The sequence below is a fragment of the Barbatula barbatula genome (assembly GCF_947034865.1).
Source record: "Barbatula barbatula genome assembly, chromosome: 13".
Taxonomy (NCBI): domain Eukaryota; kingdom Metazoa; phylum Chordata; class Actinopteri; order Cypriniformes; family Nemacheilidae; genus Barbatula; species Barbatula barbatula.
Genome location: NC_136776.1, coordinates 16,556,985 through 16,572,918, shown reverse-complemented (window position 1 = coordinate 16,572,918; position 15,934 = coordinate 16,556,985). Strand labels below are relative to the sequence as shown.

The following is a 15,934-nucleotide window of genomic DNA, read 5'->3' as shown; positions in this document are numbered from 1 at the left end:
TTTATCGGTAGTTCATTGGTAATGAAGGTGATGTACTCCCGTATGTAAAAAAATATTCTTATTATCAAGTAGTTTTAAGGTTTTGTGGTCTAGTATTGTATGGCACAGCATTGTTACGTGACATTCAAGGAATGTGTCCATTCATTTGACTATTTGTGGCTTGTGTTTTGAATATTTTCCTCTGCATTTCAGACATTTTACCTATACACATGTATTATTTTTATTATAAAGGTATATTCTGTTCTGAACAAATTCTGTAAATTCATGTTTTTTGGTGCATCAATGTTTTTTTGTGCTTAGTTTCAGGGTTATATTTTCAGTTTGATATATTGTAAAGGTTAATAAGAGGAAATAAATAACACAAGTTTATTTGATTTAGAATCTGGTTGTTTCTTGTTGTCTCTATTTCACCCTGAAACTGAAGAGAAACAAACACAAAAGAAAGTATTTAGCAAAGATACAGGCATGGGCGTAGCTAGCCCCTTTTTAGGAGTTCTTCAGCACCCCTAAAACTTGCAGTAAGAAATGTTATTCTAAAAAAAAATCGTCTTTTACAAGGATAAATAATGTGCAAAACACACTCCGTAGTTTTTTGTTTAAAATGTATGTGTTAAGGATGAAAATGAAACATCCCCGCTTAGCAAATGGTGTCATCCTCTTCTCTTCTTCTACTTCTCCTCTGTACCTGCATTGCTCAGCGCGACCGTCATCCAGCGCAAAACACACGCGGAGTGAGAATCCTTTGTTTAGTGTTGTGAATCAACTAAGTTGCTCCAAAGCTGTCTCACACTTCTTTCCTTTTACATAGAGTTGTTCCGATTGCGAAACCATATTGGTGAGTACTGGAGTCAGTATCCTGAATCACCTTGGTACACCTATAACAAGTGTTTATTTTCGGACTATTTTAGGTGTGGAGTAGCACAGGACATGGGTGACTCGTCCATAGTCATAAACGGAGAGAAGTTGCGCCGGTTAATATGTTCTTCCGCAAGACGCATTCAGTTCTGTTCAGATTATTCACTTCTTTAGATTAGATTCAACTTTAATGTCATTACACATATACAAGTACAGTGTAACGAAATGTAGTTTAGGTCTAACCAGAAGTGCAGTTAGCAAGTGCAGGATATACAGTTAGAATAAATACAGAATACAATATTGAGAAAATATTATACAGTGGGCATGGATTATGAAAATATTTTACAGTAAGAATGTGTATACAGTTCAACTTCCATGTCAATGTAGACGGGATTTAGCTCTTCTTCAGCTTCTGTTCTCTGGCATTTTTTAGCAGGTTTTACTTTACAATAAAGACTTGTTTAAAAAAACACTGTGTATTTGGATTTGTTTAGATTGTGCAATGTTTGTCAGCACACAACCCTGAGCAGAAAATCATTAAACTTTTTACCAGTCAACTGTCAATCTTTGCTAGGAGACTACATTACTTCATTCCATTAAAACAGGTAAACTGCTATAAAGATTTTCTACATTTACACAATATATTACAGTCATCATGTTTTATACTATATTTACTGACTACTGTATTTACACATTTGGATAAAGGTTAATATTTAAATTCATATTGAAATAAACTAATATTAAACATTCTTTAATATTTGAATAGCTTATATTTGATAATAAATTGTACTTTCGGTCATGTTAGCGCCAACATTGTTTTATTCTCTGTTTATCCACCTATAGACTTTCTTGCAACAAACACCGACGGCTCACATGTTAAAACACATTTAATGTCTAATTTATGCAGGAATTGTTGGCACAGTTTATTTGTACTATTTTATTTTACTATCATTATTTAAAAAACATCATTCCTCGTGTTTTATACATTCTTCAAACATGTAAATCTTCTGTGTAAAAAGTATTAATCCAAGGACTGCTTATGATGTTCTGCTTACAGCTTAACATGAAATCCTGCAAGATATTTCTCTTTATTCTTCTTTTGAAATGGAAGGAAATCACAACAAACACTGAAGGTAGGGCTGTTTGTGTTCTGTGCCTAAATCATACCAAACTGTGGCCTCGGAGTAAACTGAGTATTGAAAATGCCTGTTTTTCTCCAAAGGAGACCTTTTATATTCTTGTACATACTTATATCATTTCTTGTAGAAGTCACCTGTCAGGAGCAAGATCTCAATAAAGTTCACATTTTAATGGGACATCCAGGAGTCAATCCACCTTATAAATCTGGACATGTCTTGGTTTTCAAATGTACTCATGATAACATGAAGATGAACGGCCAACGAGCAATTGCATGCCAGTCAGATGGAAACTGGGATAATCCATATCCACAATGTGAAGGAAAAGGTATATTGAACTTTCAAATGCTTAACACTATGTTTTTCTGTGACCTTTTCTGATTTGTAGTTTTGTTTCCAGTCAAATGTAGCCACGTCTTAATACAATACAATTAACAAAATGTTCCTATTGTACAAAACTTGGTTTCACTGGGTTCAAGCACTCTGGGTTTTATCTTGTTTTTTCCCCGTTTATTGGCAGTTTTTTGTTCAAAGCCTCTTCTGACTGTAAACAAATCCAAACTTATTGATGAAACCCAATATTCACATGGAGACATAGTACGCTATGAGTGTGATGATGGCTATGAATCTATGGGAGAGACCATCGCCAAATGTGACGTGCACACTTGGATTTACCCAGAATGCATTAGTGAGTCAAGTTCTATAAATCCTGTAATTTGAATATAATATATGCACATTACATGTAGATACATGTCTACATATACATGCCATATTATCCAGTATATGCAGGCATTGTTATTTATTTAATACAGGAATATTTTATTTCAGAAAAACCTCAGTGTGCCAAACCGACAGTGAACTTGCAGTTTGTGACCCTGTTAGATGAGAAAAATCTATACAACAACTTTGATACTTTGACATACAGGTGCAATAAACCATATGACAAAATACCAGGAGGAACTTTGATGTGTAAAAATGAAAAATGGTTTGGAACGATTGACTGCGCAAGTGAGTCACATTTACAAAAGATTTATAACAATAAGTCTGAAAACTCATTTAACATTTCAATTAAAAGCAAAATATTGAAATGTAGCTATTAAAAAGGTAAGTTCATCAGTATTTTATTGATGAACTGTAGAAAACTGTTCAAACCAGACATACATGCGTTTGTGATTTGTTCAGGCAGCATTTGTCCTCCACCACCTTTAATTGAAGATGGAGATTATAACATTGAGAGTAAGACTGATGAAATCATCACAAAGGTATCATACTCTTGCCGATCTTACTATGTGCCGGACAAACCACAGAGATTTTACATGTGTCGGGATGGGAAATGGGAGACGCCTCCAAAATGTCTGAGTAAGTCATCCATTACCAAAGTAGTCGAATTCCATTACACTCCTAAACACATACAGTACTTCTGGACAGATTACACGAGCCATGCAAAATAATAATGCAAATGAACAAACAAGTAAAGATGATATGAAAGTATACACGTCCATCTTATAGACATCTAGCAAACACTCACAAAAGTGTTTGTTTGTTTGTTCATTTAAGTTTTTAACAGAAATCGCTCACAGCACCTTTCATCCGTTCTATTTTGTCTCTCGCAGAGCCTTGCGAATTTACACCTGAGATTTATAAGGAGTACAATATAAAACCTCAGCGAGATAAATATGTAAAACACAGTAGAGAAAGCTTTACACGTGATTGTGAGTATGGATGGATGGTTGGAGGTTCGAGAGGAAAATACAAAGTTAAGGTGTCGTGCTCTGATGGGAAGATGACAATTGATAATAAATGTGAGTACATGTTAGTCTCTTTATATTTATCACAGTGTTGGTTTAGTCACGGTGCACAGCTGAATGTGTTATAAATGTTATGTTATCTTATGCATGTCCTGTAAGAGGAAGGTTTGAAAAAGCGACAGATCATTCAGAGACCATTAAACTCTTCTCCTCACATGAGTTTCCATCAGGAGAAGAAGCAGTTAACTCATGTGATCACATGTCATTTTATTATACTGTATATAGCCACAATCTTTTTTTCTTTTCTTTAGGTGACCAAACATATTAAACAAAATAAACTGAAGCACACTGAGGTAAGTTCACAATGAATCTGAGAGAACGTTGTTGAATATTGTTCTTTTATTTTATGCCCAGAAAAAGACAATTAGAAAAAAACATGACATCATTATCAAAGTTTTTTTAAATAGAGATTTCATTAATCACATTTTATAAAGAATAATTAATAATTTCCTTAACATTTGGATGATTATATAATTCTTTTGAGATATTAATGTGCATGAGCTTTCCCTAAGAGTTTTTATAAAATGTTTATGTCTACCAACACCTATAAATGTATTCACAGTTTCATAATCTTCTGTGTTTAGATTTCTGATGTAACCAAAGCATGAAGATGGATAGACAGCGGCAAGAGCACACAAACACATTTATATGCACTGTTGCTTCAATCTACATGCTTATAATATAATTTTAGGATTTCAAGAAATCTTCGTTAAAAGCTATTACAGTGAATTTGCTCTCTTCTTCTTGATCATTCAGCTACTTTGCTTCATTTATGTACACAGCTTTAAAGTTAAAAGACTAATTTTAATTGTTGCCTTATCATTTTAAGTGTGAAAATAACCCACATATGATCAGATACTGTATGAGATCTTTGACTAAAACATGATTTAAATACAGTGTTGTAAGCTATGACTGTGTGTGATGGAGATGTTTTTATCGGGTCAGGTGGAAACATTTTGTCATAAGATCACAAACAAGTGACATCACAATCTGTTCTGAATGCAATGAACGTGTTAGGATGAATCCCAACAAAACAAGGGAACTTTGGTGTGTTGTATAACGAAACTGTTCTTGGCCACCACTGTCCCACATAGGAGAAAAGACAATGGTACACAAAATGCACCATAACGGTCTTCTTTTCCTAAATTCTTCAAAATATCAAAAGATTGTGGTTAACAGAACAAGTACATTTTCCACACAATGGTAGTCAATGGTGCCCCAGACCGGTTTGGTCACCTTGTCGACAACGGTTTAAAAAGAATAGACCCACTTTAATCTCGGCCATTTCCAGCATTGATGGTAACAAGTGTTTAGGGTCACAAAAAGGGAGAACGCTGTTCTGGAGAGCATTATTGGACCAAATAAATGCTCTATAAGTGAATGTTTTTTATATTAGTAGATTAGGCACAACATGATTCTATACCTATAAAAAAATGTCAACATTTAAGTTAAATCAGATTTGGCCCTCACAAGAACAGTACAGACAAACCACATACACACCTGCTGCATCTTCAGTCCTAAACTTGTGGTACTGGTATATGATTTTATATTATTCCACATACAAAATAAAGTTTGACATTAAAACAGTGTAGATGTACAAATACTCAGAGTTTGGTATTTACATATAGTCATTTAGCAGATGCTTTCGTCCAAAGTGACTTACAGAAAGTTCAGGGAGCAATAAGCGATATTTCATACAGGAGCAATAATACAATAGATGCTAATACAAAGTTACTAGTTTCAAAAGCTGGAACACTACCTGTTTAGAGAAAGAGAAATTGTTTTTTTTTCATTTGTCTGTCCAGTATTCACAGAAGAGATGGGTTTTAAGTAGTTTTTTTAATGTTGTGAGGCATGTGGTTGACCGTAACAATGTTCCACCAGGAAGGAGTTGTGAAGGAGAATGAGAGGGAAAGTGATTTACTGCCCTTATTAGTAGGGTTCTTGATGGGGTGTAGGAGTGTAGTAGGGTGTGAAAGTATGCTGGTGCAGATCCAGTGATAGTCCTGTATGCAAACATCAGTGAATTGAATCTAATCCGGCCTTCAACCGGTAGCCAGTGGAGAGAGATGAAAAGGGGTGTTTCATGAGCCCCTTTGGGCTGTTGGAAGATGAGGCGTGCTGCTGCGTTTTGAACCAGCTGAAGTGGTTTGATAGCCTTTGCAGGAAGACCAGCAAGGAGAGCATTGCAGTAGTCCAACCTTGAGATAACCAGGACCTGGACAAGGAGTTGTCCCACATGCTCAGTGAGGTAGGGTCTAACCTTTCTAATGTTGAATAAGGCATATCGACATGACCGCGTTGTCTTTGCAATGTGATCATTGAAGGACAGCTGTTCATCAAATATGACTCCGATGTTCCTGGCCGATTCGGAAGGAGTGATTGTGGTATTGCCAAATAGGATGGTGAGTCGCATCATGGGGTGTGCCGGAAATATGAGTCGTTCGATCTTGGCAGTGTTCAGCTGGAGGTGATTTCTGCTTATTTTTAGGGTTATACATCTTTACAAGAGGAAATAAATGGCAGGAGTTTATTAGATTTACAATCTGGGGGCGGATTCACAAAACATTCTTACACTGTAATAACAACGAATTTCCTTAAATTTGGAAGATATGGCATTGTTGTTAAATAAAACACGGCGATCATATTGTAAATATTTTGAGATTTAAATATGCACTACCTTGTTTGGACAAGTAAACTGCAACAAGTGTTGTTATTTAATGTTTATGCCTACCAAACTGTAATAACGTATTCATAAACTTCTGTATCAAGGCCAGAAGATTTGTGATGTATCCAGAGCGTGAAGATGGACAGATGCACAGCGACAAGAGCACACAAACCCATTTATAACCCCTGTTTCCATAATATCATAAAGTTCATGCTTTGATTCGCTTAAAAGGAATAGGTTAATAATCCAACGATTTCAGCACATTCTTGTTCAGAATAAAGTTTCAAATTAAAACTATATCACTAAGTTAGGTTATTTTTATCGTTTAGCCACTTTCTCCCACCTTGTTACACACAGGAGCTTTACTGACCTAAAACTCGATGACTCAATTTCATTAAAGCCTTTAATAACTTCTTCTAAAATATTTATTTGAAAGTGACACACATATTATCAAACATGACAAAGGCAATTTCTTGGGGATAAGATCACCTCAACACATCGCTATCAGGGCCGGATTATCCAATGGGCATTTTGGGCACCGGCCTGGGAACATGCGTGCTTGGGGCCCAAGAAAGGGGGTAGAAGTTTTTGCTATATTCATTCTGTGTGCCTCTCTGTCACACACACAAGTGCGCACACAAAGCAGTGTTTCAATGTAGGCAAGTCTGTCTCTTGATTTAGTAACGTTTACAAGACCTTTAGCAGCTTTTGTTCAGGAGAAGCACGTAGCGAAATAGTTAGAGACGAGACCGTGCGTTCTTGCAAATGGAAGTGAATTACAGTATGGTGGGAAATGTCTTAATATTGTTGTTGCTGGTCCAGAAAAGCATTGTTGTGTTGTAAATCCTATATGATGAAGAATGTGTACTGTACAGGTGTTGATATTGATCTTCAAATTGTGATCATAATTTGTAATTTGGCAATGTAATCCTGTGCGTATTGGGGGGAGTTTACTAGACACTTGTGGCCAGAGGCACGTGCATTCTTAATCCGTGTCTAATCGCTACATAAACCATACACATCGCTATCAAAAGGAAGAGTATTGAGTATCAATCACATATGGTCACATTGACATACACCAATGGGTCCCGGCTGTCTTCTTCCGAAACAGTTGGACTTATGGTACTGAGAGATACTGAAAGACTTTAGAATAGAGACAAAGTCATTCTTGACATTACTGAACAAAATGAATAAGTGCAGTATGAGTCAATTTTTTTGCTCTGTTTTTTCTCAGTGTTTAGCACAAGTTAGTAACACACATGCACTTCCTCGAAACTCAGATTTTGATTTAATGGGGTCTTTAAGCCCACGTACCCACGTGATGAAATCTTCCTCATGTGATTTACGGCCTCTCTTACACATTTACTTTAATCTGAAAATCAGTGGTTTGAACATTAAGATTTGCAGACTGAAATTCCTCAATCAGTTTCTTAACCACAGGACAGTACACAGCACTGGAAAATGGAAATATATTCAATAATCGTCAGTCTGACTTTAGGTTTAAATACATTTTGATCATCGGCAGGTAATTAAATGTTTAGTTAAATTGAATATATACTGTATATATACAGTATCTGTTCTTGCAAATGAATTCTTCAATTATTGTTGAATATAGACAAATCAATTATATGACAATGGGTTGCTATATAATGTTAAAGTTATGCAGATACAGACATTTATTATGTTTCTGATGTTTCCAGTGCACGATGATGGGCTTTAGTCTTCATACTCATGTTATAAATTATATTATATTATATTATTCCAAAAATAATGATTGAATTTTGTCAATTATGTTTCAAAACAAACTTGACAAACTAATACACAGAGTTTGGCATTAATCACTCATCAGCTTTGTACTTTATTCTTATTTTCTGTGGCAGTTTTGTTTTAACACTAAGTTTAACTTAGATTTTAAAGGGATAGTTCACCCCAAAACTCAAATTAGCTGTTTATTTACCCACCCCAGGCCATCCGAGTTGTAGGTGACATTTTTTCTTGAGTATAACCACTCAGAAGATTGTTTGGTAAATCCGTAGCCCTCTTTGCTACGTATAATGGGAGACTATGGACTCCACCTTTCTAAGAGTTCCTAAAGCACATAATTCAAAAAAAGCGGCTCCTGGAGACATGTTGACGTCTTGTGAAGCGAATCGTTCAATATTTTTCATAAAACTGAACCTCATTTTTTATAATATTAGCCATACTGTGCAGCATCTGCACTCTTCCCGATCGCAATCTTCTTTATGTAGTACTAGCGCAACGTTGAACTTCTTCAGTCTGTTCAGTAAGGAACGTCATCCTTAAAAAGGTCATCCTTAAAAAAAGAGTTCCGCTTGAATCTCAGCGTGGCAGGACAGCCACAAATTCAAAGCAATCCACACACGGGTGGCGATTTGCAAATGCAGATTCACCAATCCATAAATACATGTTACAACATTCACAAATGTTAATTGGAAAGTAATTCAAGAACATGATATACATATTTGTGAAAACATTCTGAATTTATTTCTGAGATATATATTTGTGTGAGCATTTGGGGAAAATGTTTGTGAATTTATGAATTGTGTTTTGAATTTACGAATCTGATTTTGTGAATGCGAATTGTGCTGTGAATTTATGAATTGTGTTTTGAATTTACGAATCTGATTTTGTGAATGCGAATTGTGCTGTGAATTTATGAATTGTGTTTTGTAAATGTTTTATTTTTAAAACTGTTGTGTCTCCATACTTTAAGACCAATGCAGCCTGATCCCACAAAAACAACATCACAAAAAACGAAAACCTTTATGCAAAATATTATATTGTTTTTGCCAGCAGTTTGCCAGTAATTTACTGTAGATTTACATTTTTGTAATTTGTGGGCAACAGTTTGTTCAAAGATAAAGGATCATTTAACATTAACAAGTCTCTATCCTTACAGAAAAAACTATACAATAACAGTCTCATGCAAAGCATTCTGTGAACCAAAATAAATTTAAAAAAAGATTTATGTGGATTTCTGGTTCCCACAATGCTTTGCATGAAGCTGTTATTTTATAGTTTTATAGTATATAGTAAAGACTTGTTAATGTTTAAAATTCCCTTATCTTTGAACAAATTGTTCCAAATAAACTAGATGATTATAGATCTACAGTAAGTTACCGGCAACTAGCTGCATAACTACAGCAAAAACGTTTACAGTGTACAGGGCCGGATTATCCAATGGGCATTATGGGCACGGGCCCAGGGGCCCATGCGCGTTGGGGGGCCCAATTAAGAGGAAGATTTTTTTTATAACACCAAATATAACCAATGAAATACAAGCTTACATTTTATTAATCTAAAAAGACTGTTCTAATTGGTTAAACGCAAGTACGTAACAGCCCGCGCAATGCCGAACTATTTTTAAATAATTTCGCGCTTAATCAGTCTTAACGTACTTTGTCGTAGTTCAAAATGAGTGAAAGTGGTTGTAGAAAACGCAAACGAAAAAGAGAAAAAGAGGAGAGGGAGGCATCTTTATTAAGGCATGTGCCATCAATAAAAACATTCTTTAAACGGAGCCAGGGGGAGAATCAGGGTGAAGTTGAAGATGACGAGCAAACTGACCAGGGACGGCAGCCCGGAGTCGGGCCGCAGCCCACACCGGAGCCCAACCTGTCTGAGTCCGAAGCTAGCTGTAGCAGCACGCCGTGGATTTATCAGGTGTCTGATCCGGCGTTGTGGGGGGCAATCACTGACGATGGACGCGCTGTCCTTATCGATCGTGGTCATGCTGCCTTTCATAATAGACGGAGTAAATATCCAGCCTCAAACCGTGACGATGGTTTGGGCGGAAAGGTGCGCTCTCTCACTAATGATCTGTTGTGTTGTCAACTCCCAAATGGCGAAAAAGTTTCCCGAGACTGGATCACCTATTCACCATCCACAGGTAATATTTTTTGCTTTGCCTGTATGCTTTTTTCGACAAAAAGAAACCAATTTGTTAGTGGGTTTTCTGACTGGAAACACCCTGAACGTGTGCGTGAACATGAGAAAAGCACAGAGCACTGTAATTGCATGTTAGCACTGCTTCGGCGCTCATCTGTCACTGGGACTGTAAATTCAAAACTAGTGCAACAAATGGAGGGAGAGAGGCGTTACTGGCGGGACGTGCTCAAACGTGTTGTGGCTGTCATTAAATTTCTGAGTGAAAGAGGGCTTCCTTTCCGTGGTAGTGATGAAGTACTTGGTTCATCACAAAATGGTAACTTTCTTGGCATTCTGGAAGTCATTTCTCAGTTTGACCCTTTCCTCGCTGAGCACATTAACAAGTATGGATCGAAGGGTAGGGGCAGCACATCTTATCTTTCATCCACTATATGTGAGGAATTGATTCAACAAATGTGTGTTTTCAACAAAGTGAAAACTACCATAGCTGCAGAGATACAGCAGGCAAAATATTTTTCTGTAATAGTGGACTCCACTCCTGACCTGTCACATACTGACCAGCTGACATTCATTTTCAGATTTGTGAGTAAAGAGGGTAAAATAATCGAACGATTTATTAGCTTTGAACCAATTGAAAGTCACACAGGGGAGAGCCTCGCTGACACTGTGATGGCTATGCTTGATAGTTTAGGCTTAGATATTGCAAACTGTAGAGGCCAAGCATATGAAAATGCAAGCAATATGTCAGGGCGTTATAACGGGCTGCAGGCTCACTTGAAGAACAAAATCCTTTAATACATTACATACCCTGCGCAGCACATTCTCTCAATTTGTTGGGTGTAAACAGTATAGATGGCAGCTGTCAAGCTGCAAGTCAGTTTTTTGACCTCATGCAGTCCCTATATGCCTTTTGTGCAGGTTCCACTCATAGATGGAACAGATTATTTAATAATGCAGACATAAAGGTAGACATGACATTAAAATCATTGTCAGTAACACGTTGGAGTTGTCGTGCAGATGCATCTAAAGCCCTTTGTGCAAACTATTCAAAAATCAGGGATATAATTCAGAGCATATCATCTGATACAGGAGAGAAACGTGAGACACGCAATGAGGCAGGAGCATTGTGCTCAAAATTGGGCACTCTCGACATGGCATTTATGACACAGTTTTGGCACTGTGTCTTAGGCAGATTTAAAGTGACAAGTGAGGACAAAAGCCTGACATGGATCTGATGAGTGCAGTTCGTCTGTTTGAGTCTTTGAGATCATGGGTTGTATCACTTCGAGACCAGTTTGACCATTTTGAAAGATCTGCAAAGAATATTCCTGGGGTGTGCCAGTCATATAAAGATGAACTGCAGCGGGCCAAAAAGCGCAAAGCATTTTCAGATGAATCAACAGAGCATGAAGTAACTCTGAATGGCCGGGAACGATACCAGGTAGAAACATTCAATGTCATTATTGACAAGCTAGTCAGCTGTTTAGACCACAGAGCAGATGCATACCGGAACATTAATAACACGTTTGGGATTCTACTGAACATGGAATCTGCCGATTTGCTCACTGTTCGTAAACAGGCTGATGCACTCTGTGCCTTATATTCTTCTGATTTAGATCAGAACTTTGCAGATGAAATTATCCAGTTCAGATGCTTCATGGAGAGTGAGGTGGATAAGTCTCCTCGAAACATGCTGCTGGTGCTCTTAAAACATAGTCTGCAATCAATTTTCCCTAATGTGTTTGTAGCCCTGTGTATTTTTTTGACATTGCCGGTTACAAACTGTGAAGGAGAAAGATCATTTTCACACATGGCAAGAATTAAAAATGAACTCAGAACAACACAAACACAGCAGCGCCTCAGTGCACTGTCACTGATGGCCAATGAATCTCAGCTGGTAGCTAAAGGACTTGGACTTTGATGACATTGTAACAGAGTTTGTTAGCAGGAAAGCCAGAAAAAAGTCTTTCTAAGGACAGAGAAAGACAGAAACACTGCAAAAAATTACTTTCTTTCTTAGTATTTTTGTCTTGTTTTAAGTACAAATATCTAAAAATTCTTAAATTAAGATGCATTTTCTTCATGAGCAAAATTACCTAAGAAAATAAGTCTAGTTTTTAGACATAAAATAAGATTTTTTTGTGAATTTGTGCATAATACAAGCAAAAACAAATCTGCCAATGGGGTAAGCAAAAAAATCTTAGCTTACCACATTGGCAGTTTTATGCACAAATTTAGGCTATTATGCTCATCAAGAAATTGCATCTTAATATAAGAATTTTTAGAAATTTGTACTTGAAACAAGACAAAAATACTAGGCAAGAAAGTCTTTTTTTGCAGTAAAGAGGAGAAGAGATACAGACAGAGGAAGTGTCAAGTAATCCCAATTATGTTGGCCGGTAAACTGAAATCAAACCCTGACACATCATTGCAAATTATATCCAATAAACAATTTCATAACAATGGGAAAATTTGCGTGCCCTAAATGTTGAAACACGCACGTAAAAAAATTATGCCAAGGGGTACTGTTTTTCACTCAGTCGCTTCAAAATGCACCTTGGATTACAGTAAACGATGTGAATCATACTATCCAAACACTACGCCACACATTGACAACCAACAAGAAGCACTTTTCAGGCATATTTTTAAATATGAAAAAACGCTAGCACTTACCAAATCCATATGATGACAAAGGCATATAGCAATGTTCAGTCATAGTGTTGTCGATTGGCTGAAATGTAACCGTGTTCTTCCTAAACACATAGTATCTCAAAATACATCAGCACAATGAGAGAGGAAGTGGCTTAGCTGGCTGAGAAGTACGTTATTGCCCCGTATGCATAAACCCCATTCAGGGGCGTCATGCACCCATTTTTTAAAGGGGACACAGTGTGCACAACACACAGAAACATGTCCTATACGTACAAATACATACATTGAAAAAGAAAATAAAAATGAAGCAAAATGGTTACCCTTTGTTAAACTGCCTATAAAACAGTTGTTGCACCCTGAAATTAAACTGTAACATAAAAGTTATTCACTTTAAACGATGCTACCTGTATACCAACTGCCAAGATGAGTGTTTGACTGTGCATACTAAAACAACTTATCGCAATTGCCATTCGAAAGCATCTGGAGCAGTCTGTTCTCACATACTGGAATCACTATGTGCCACTTTTAAGTCAAAACCCAGTTCATGGGTCCAGTTCTCTCACCCCTGTTTAGTTGCGGGGTCTAAACGAAAGTCGGTGACAAATGCATTGCCTAAATGACGGCGCATACTAGCATAGAACGAGTCTGAAAATCCTGTACATCATTAGCCAGTGCTGTTGCTTCTGTCGGATTGACAAATGTTAAGCTCCTGTACGTGATAAAAACTGCAAAAAATCTCCAAAAGAGGACATGGGTGCCGATCATAAATGATACAGTTTCTTCCTATAGAATCGTGCAACTGATAAGTAGATGTCTAACTCGTCATTTGAAGGTTATGTGCAAAACTAACTATTCAAAAATCTGAGGGGGCACGTGTTAAACAGTTATTAACACTATTATGAAGTTTTACCGTTTTCAATCAGTGTGATTTAGATTTTCTCATAGAGCCTTGCACACTTACACCTGAGATTTAGAAGGAGTACAATATACAATCCGTCCAAGATAACTATGAACACAACAGTGAGGAAAACTTAACACTTGACGGTAAACCCTGGATTTTATGATGGAGGTTTGAGAAGACTAGTTTATGTAAAGACGGGTTTTTTTTATTCAAGTATTTTATTCAAAACTATGAGTAAATCTATCTATTTTTACATCCTCATTTACAACACAAATATACTATACAACATACTGACGTATACTGTAGAACATTTTAAAGATCACTTCTGTACTCGGTTACATGCTCGATTTATAAAGTTTTTACAGTCATTGTAGACATCTGTAAACAGTGTATTTAACTGAATGTGTTATGAATGTATGAACTAGTGTAGCTAAAATGCAAGATGAAAGTTTAAGTGGTCAAATTACATTTTTTAACACTTAATTTTACCTCAATAATTTTTTTTAAATAATTTTTTAGGTGATAAAGAAAACTAGACAAGATAAAACAAATGGTGCAAACACTAAGATACAAAAATTATGAATATTCACAATGAAATTTAGAAAATATAATATTGTTCTATTATTCAATGCAGAGAAAAAGACATTTCTTAACATTCCATTGTTTGAACACATTTCATTTACAATAATTACTAAATGGACAATTCCAACATTGTGGCTTGACATTTTGCGTTATGGACATGACATAAAAATGCTCAGAGAATGAATTTGTTACGAATAAATTGACCCATTCTGTTTTTATTTTACTTAACCCCTGTTGATAGAGTCTTAACATCAAAAAATCTCAGTCTATGAACAAATTTTCTATTTGTGGGTTATGGATGTGACAAAAAAAGGACATGTTTTTTGGGAGACGACAAATTTTCCAAATGATATTTTTATGTACATACTGTAGAACTGTTTTGGTGTGTCATTTTTTTCTGTGTTGTTGTTTAAAAAGAAAGCATTTCTACCAACCTGTTTTGATGCATTCATGATGTAGGAATATCTTCTGTGATTGACCTGAAGATCTCTGATGTATCGTGAAGATAACCTACAAGAGTAGGCAACACAAAAAGAGAGAGAGAGAGACCCATTTATTAGTCTGGAATGTTGTTTTACTGAGATAAATACTCTACTAAACCAAACTCTCACAGAAACCTGTTGTACATTTTTTTATCATGAATACATATTTTATCAAATCAAAATGTATTTCTCTATATTTTTTTTTAGTTATACGTAACAAACCTCTGCATAATAATTAGACAAATTAAATATAATTTTTTTAATACTGCATTACTAAAAATATTACATTAATCTTAGGTTATGTACAAAAATTGAACGTCTGCAGGTGGTTTTAACTTATTTCGGAAACGGGCATCTATTAAATTGTGATCATGCCAGTTCCATGTGTTTTGTGTGGAGAAAGAGAAATACAAAAAAAATTATAAAAATAATTCCTATATTCTATCTATTGTTCCTGTGTTTTTTAGGTATTTAAAAAATATTTCATGTACTCTTGATTGCCTTGACCCGTTTCCTAACAATACTTTTAAAGAGATAGTATCCACTCCCAACCATCCTGATTCTTGTATTAATTGGAATCTCTGCCTTTCATATGCAGAACAGTCATTAAGGATATGCCAAACTGTTTCTAATTCTCCACATTACTATTCATGACTATAGTTTATTTTTTATTCAAAAGACTTTGTTTGTTTTGTCCCCTTGTGGGAAGTGTACTATTACATCTGTCTTGTTTGGTTCTTGTTTTCCCCATCGAGGGTTTTTGGTTTTGTTATTTAATATTCGTCTGCATAAAACTGTACATTTACAAAACAGAGTTTGGCATTTACTATTACTCATATTATCATATCTTCTATGGCAGGTTTGTCAAATCCTTTGACTCCAATGGAACGTTTTTCACAGCAATGACGGTTCTGACTAAACTAATGGAGCTTCGACTAAAC

At 36.0% G+C, this 15,934-nt stretch overlaps 1 protein-coding gene across 1 annotated transcript; it reads left to right on the top strand.

Annotated features, from left to right (window-relative positions):
* The first annotated feature begins 696 nt into the window (after nt 1-696).
* LOC306902855 (coagulation factor XIII B chain-like) lies at nt 697-4,711 on the top strand. Its single transcript, XM_079471731.1, has 10 exons — nt 697-835; nt 1,350-1,460; nt 1,913-1,988; nt 2,122-2,319; nt 2,512-2,679; nt 2,820-2,999; nt 3,174-3,350; nt 3,605-3,793; nt 4,051-4,092; nt 4,384-4,711. The coding sequence occupies exons 3-9, from the start codon at nt 1,919-1,921 to the stop codon at nt 4,065-4,067; spliced, it is 999 nt and encodes a 332-aa protein (XP_079327857.1). The 5' UTR covers nt 697-835; nt 1,350-1,460; nt 1,913-1,918; the 3' UTR covers nt 4,068-4,092; nt 4,384-4,711.
* The last annotated feature ends 11,223 nt before the right edge of the window (nt 4,712-15,934 follow it).

Excerpts from the sequence above, each read along its gene's own strand:
- LOC306902855 (XM_079471731.1), top strand. The coding sequence starts at position 1,919 with ATGAAATCCTGCAAGATATTTCTCTTTATTCTTCTTTTGAAATGGAAG. Across the intron at positions 1,989-2,121 it reads AATCACAACAAACACTGAAG|AAGTCACCTGTCAGGAGCAA; the intron begins GTAGGGCTGTTT and ends CATTTCTTGTAG. Across the intron at positions 2,320-2,511 it reads TCCACAATGTGAAGGAAAAG|TTTTTTGTTCAAAGCCTCTT; the intron begins GTATATTGAACT and ends GTTTATTGGCAG.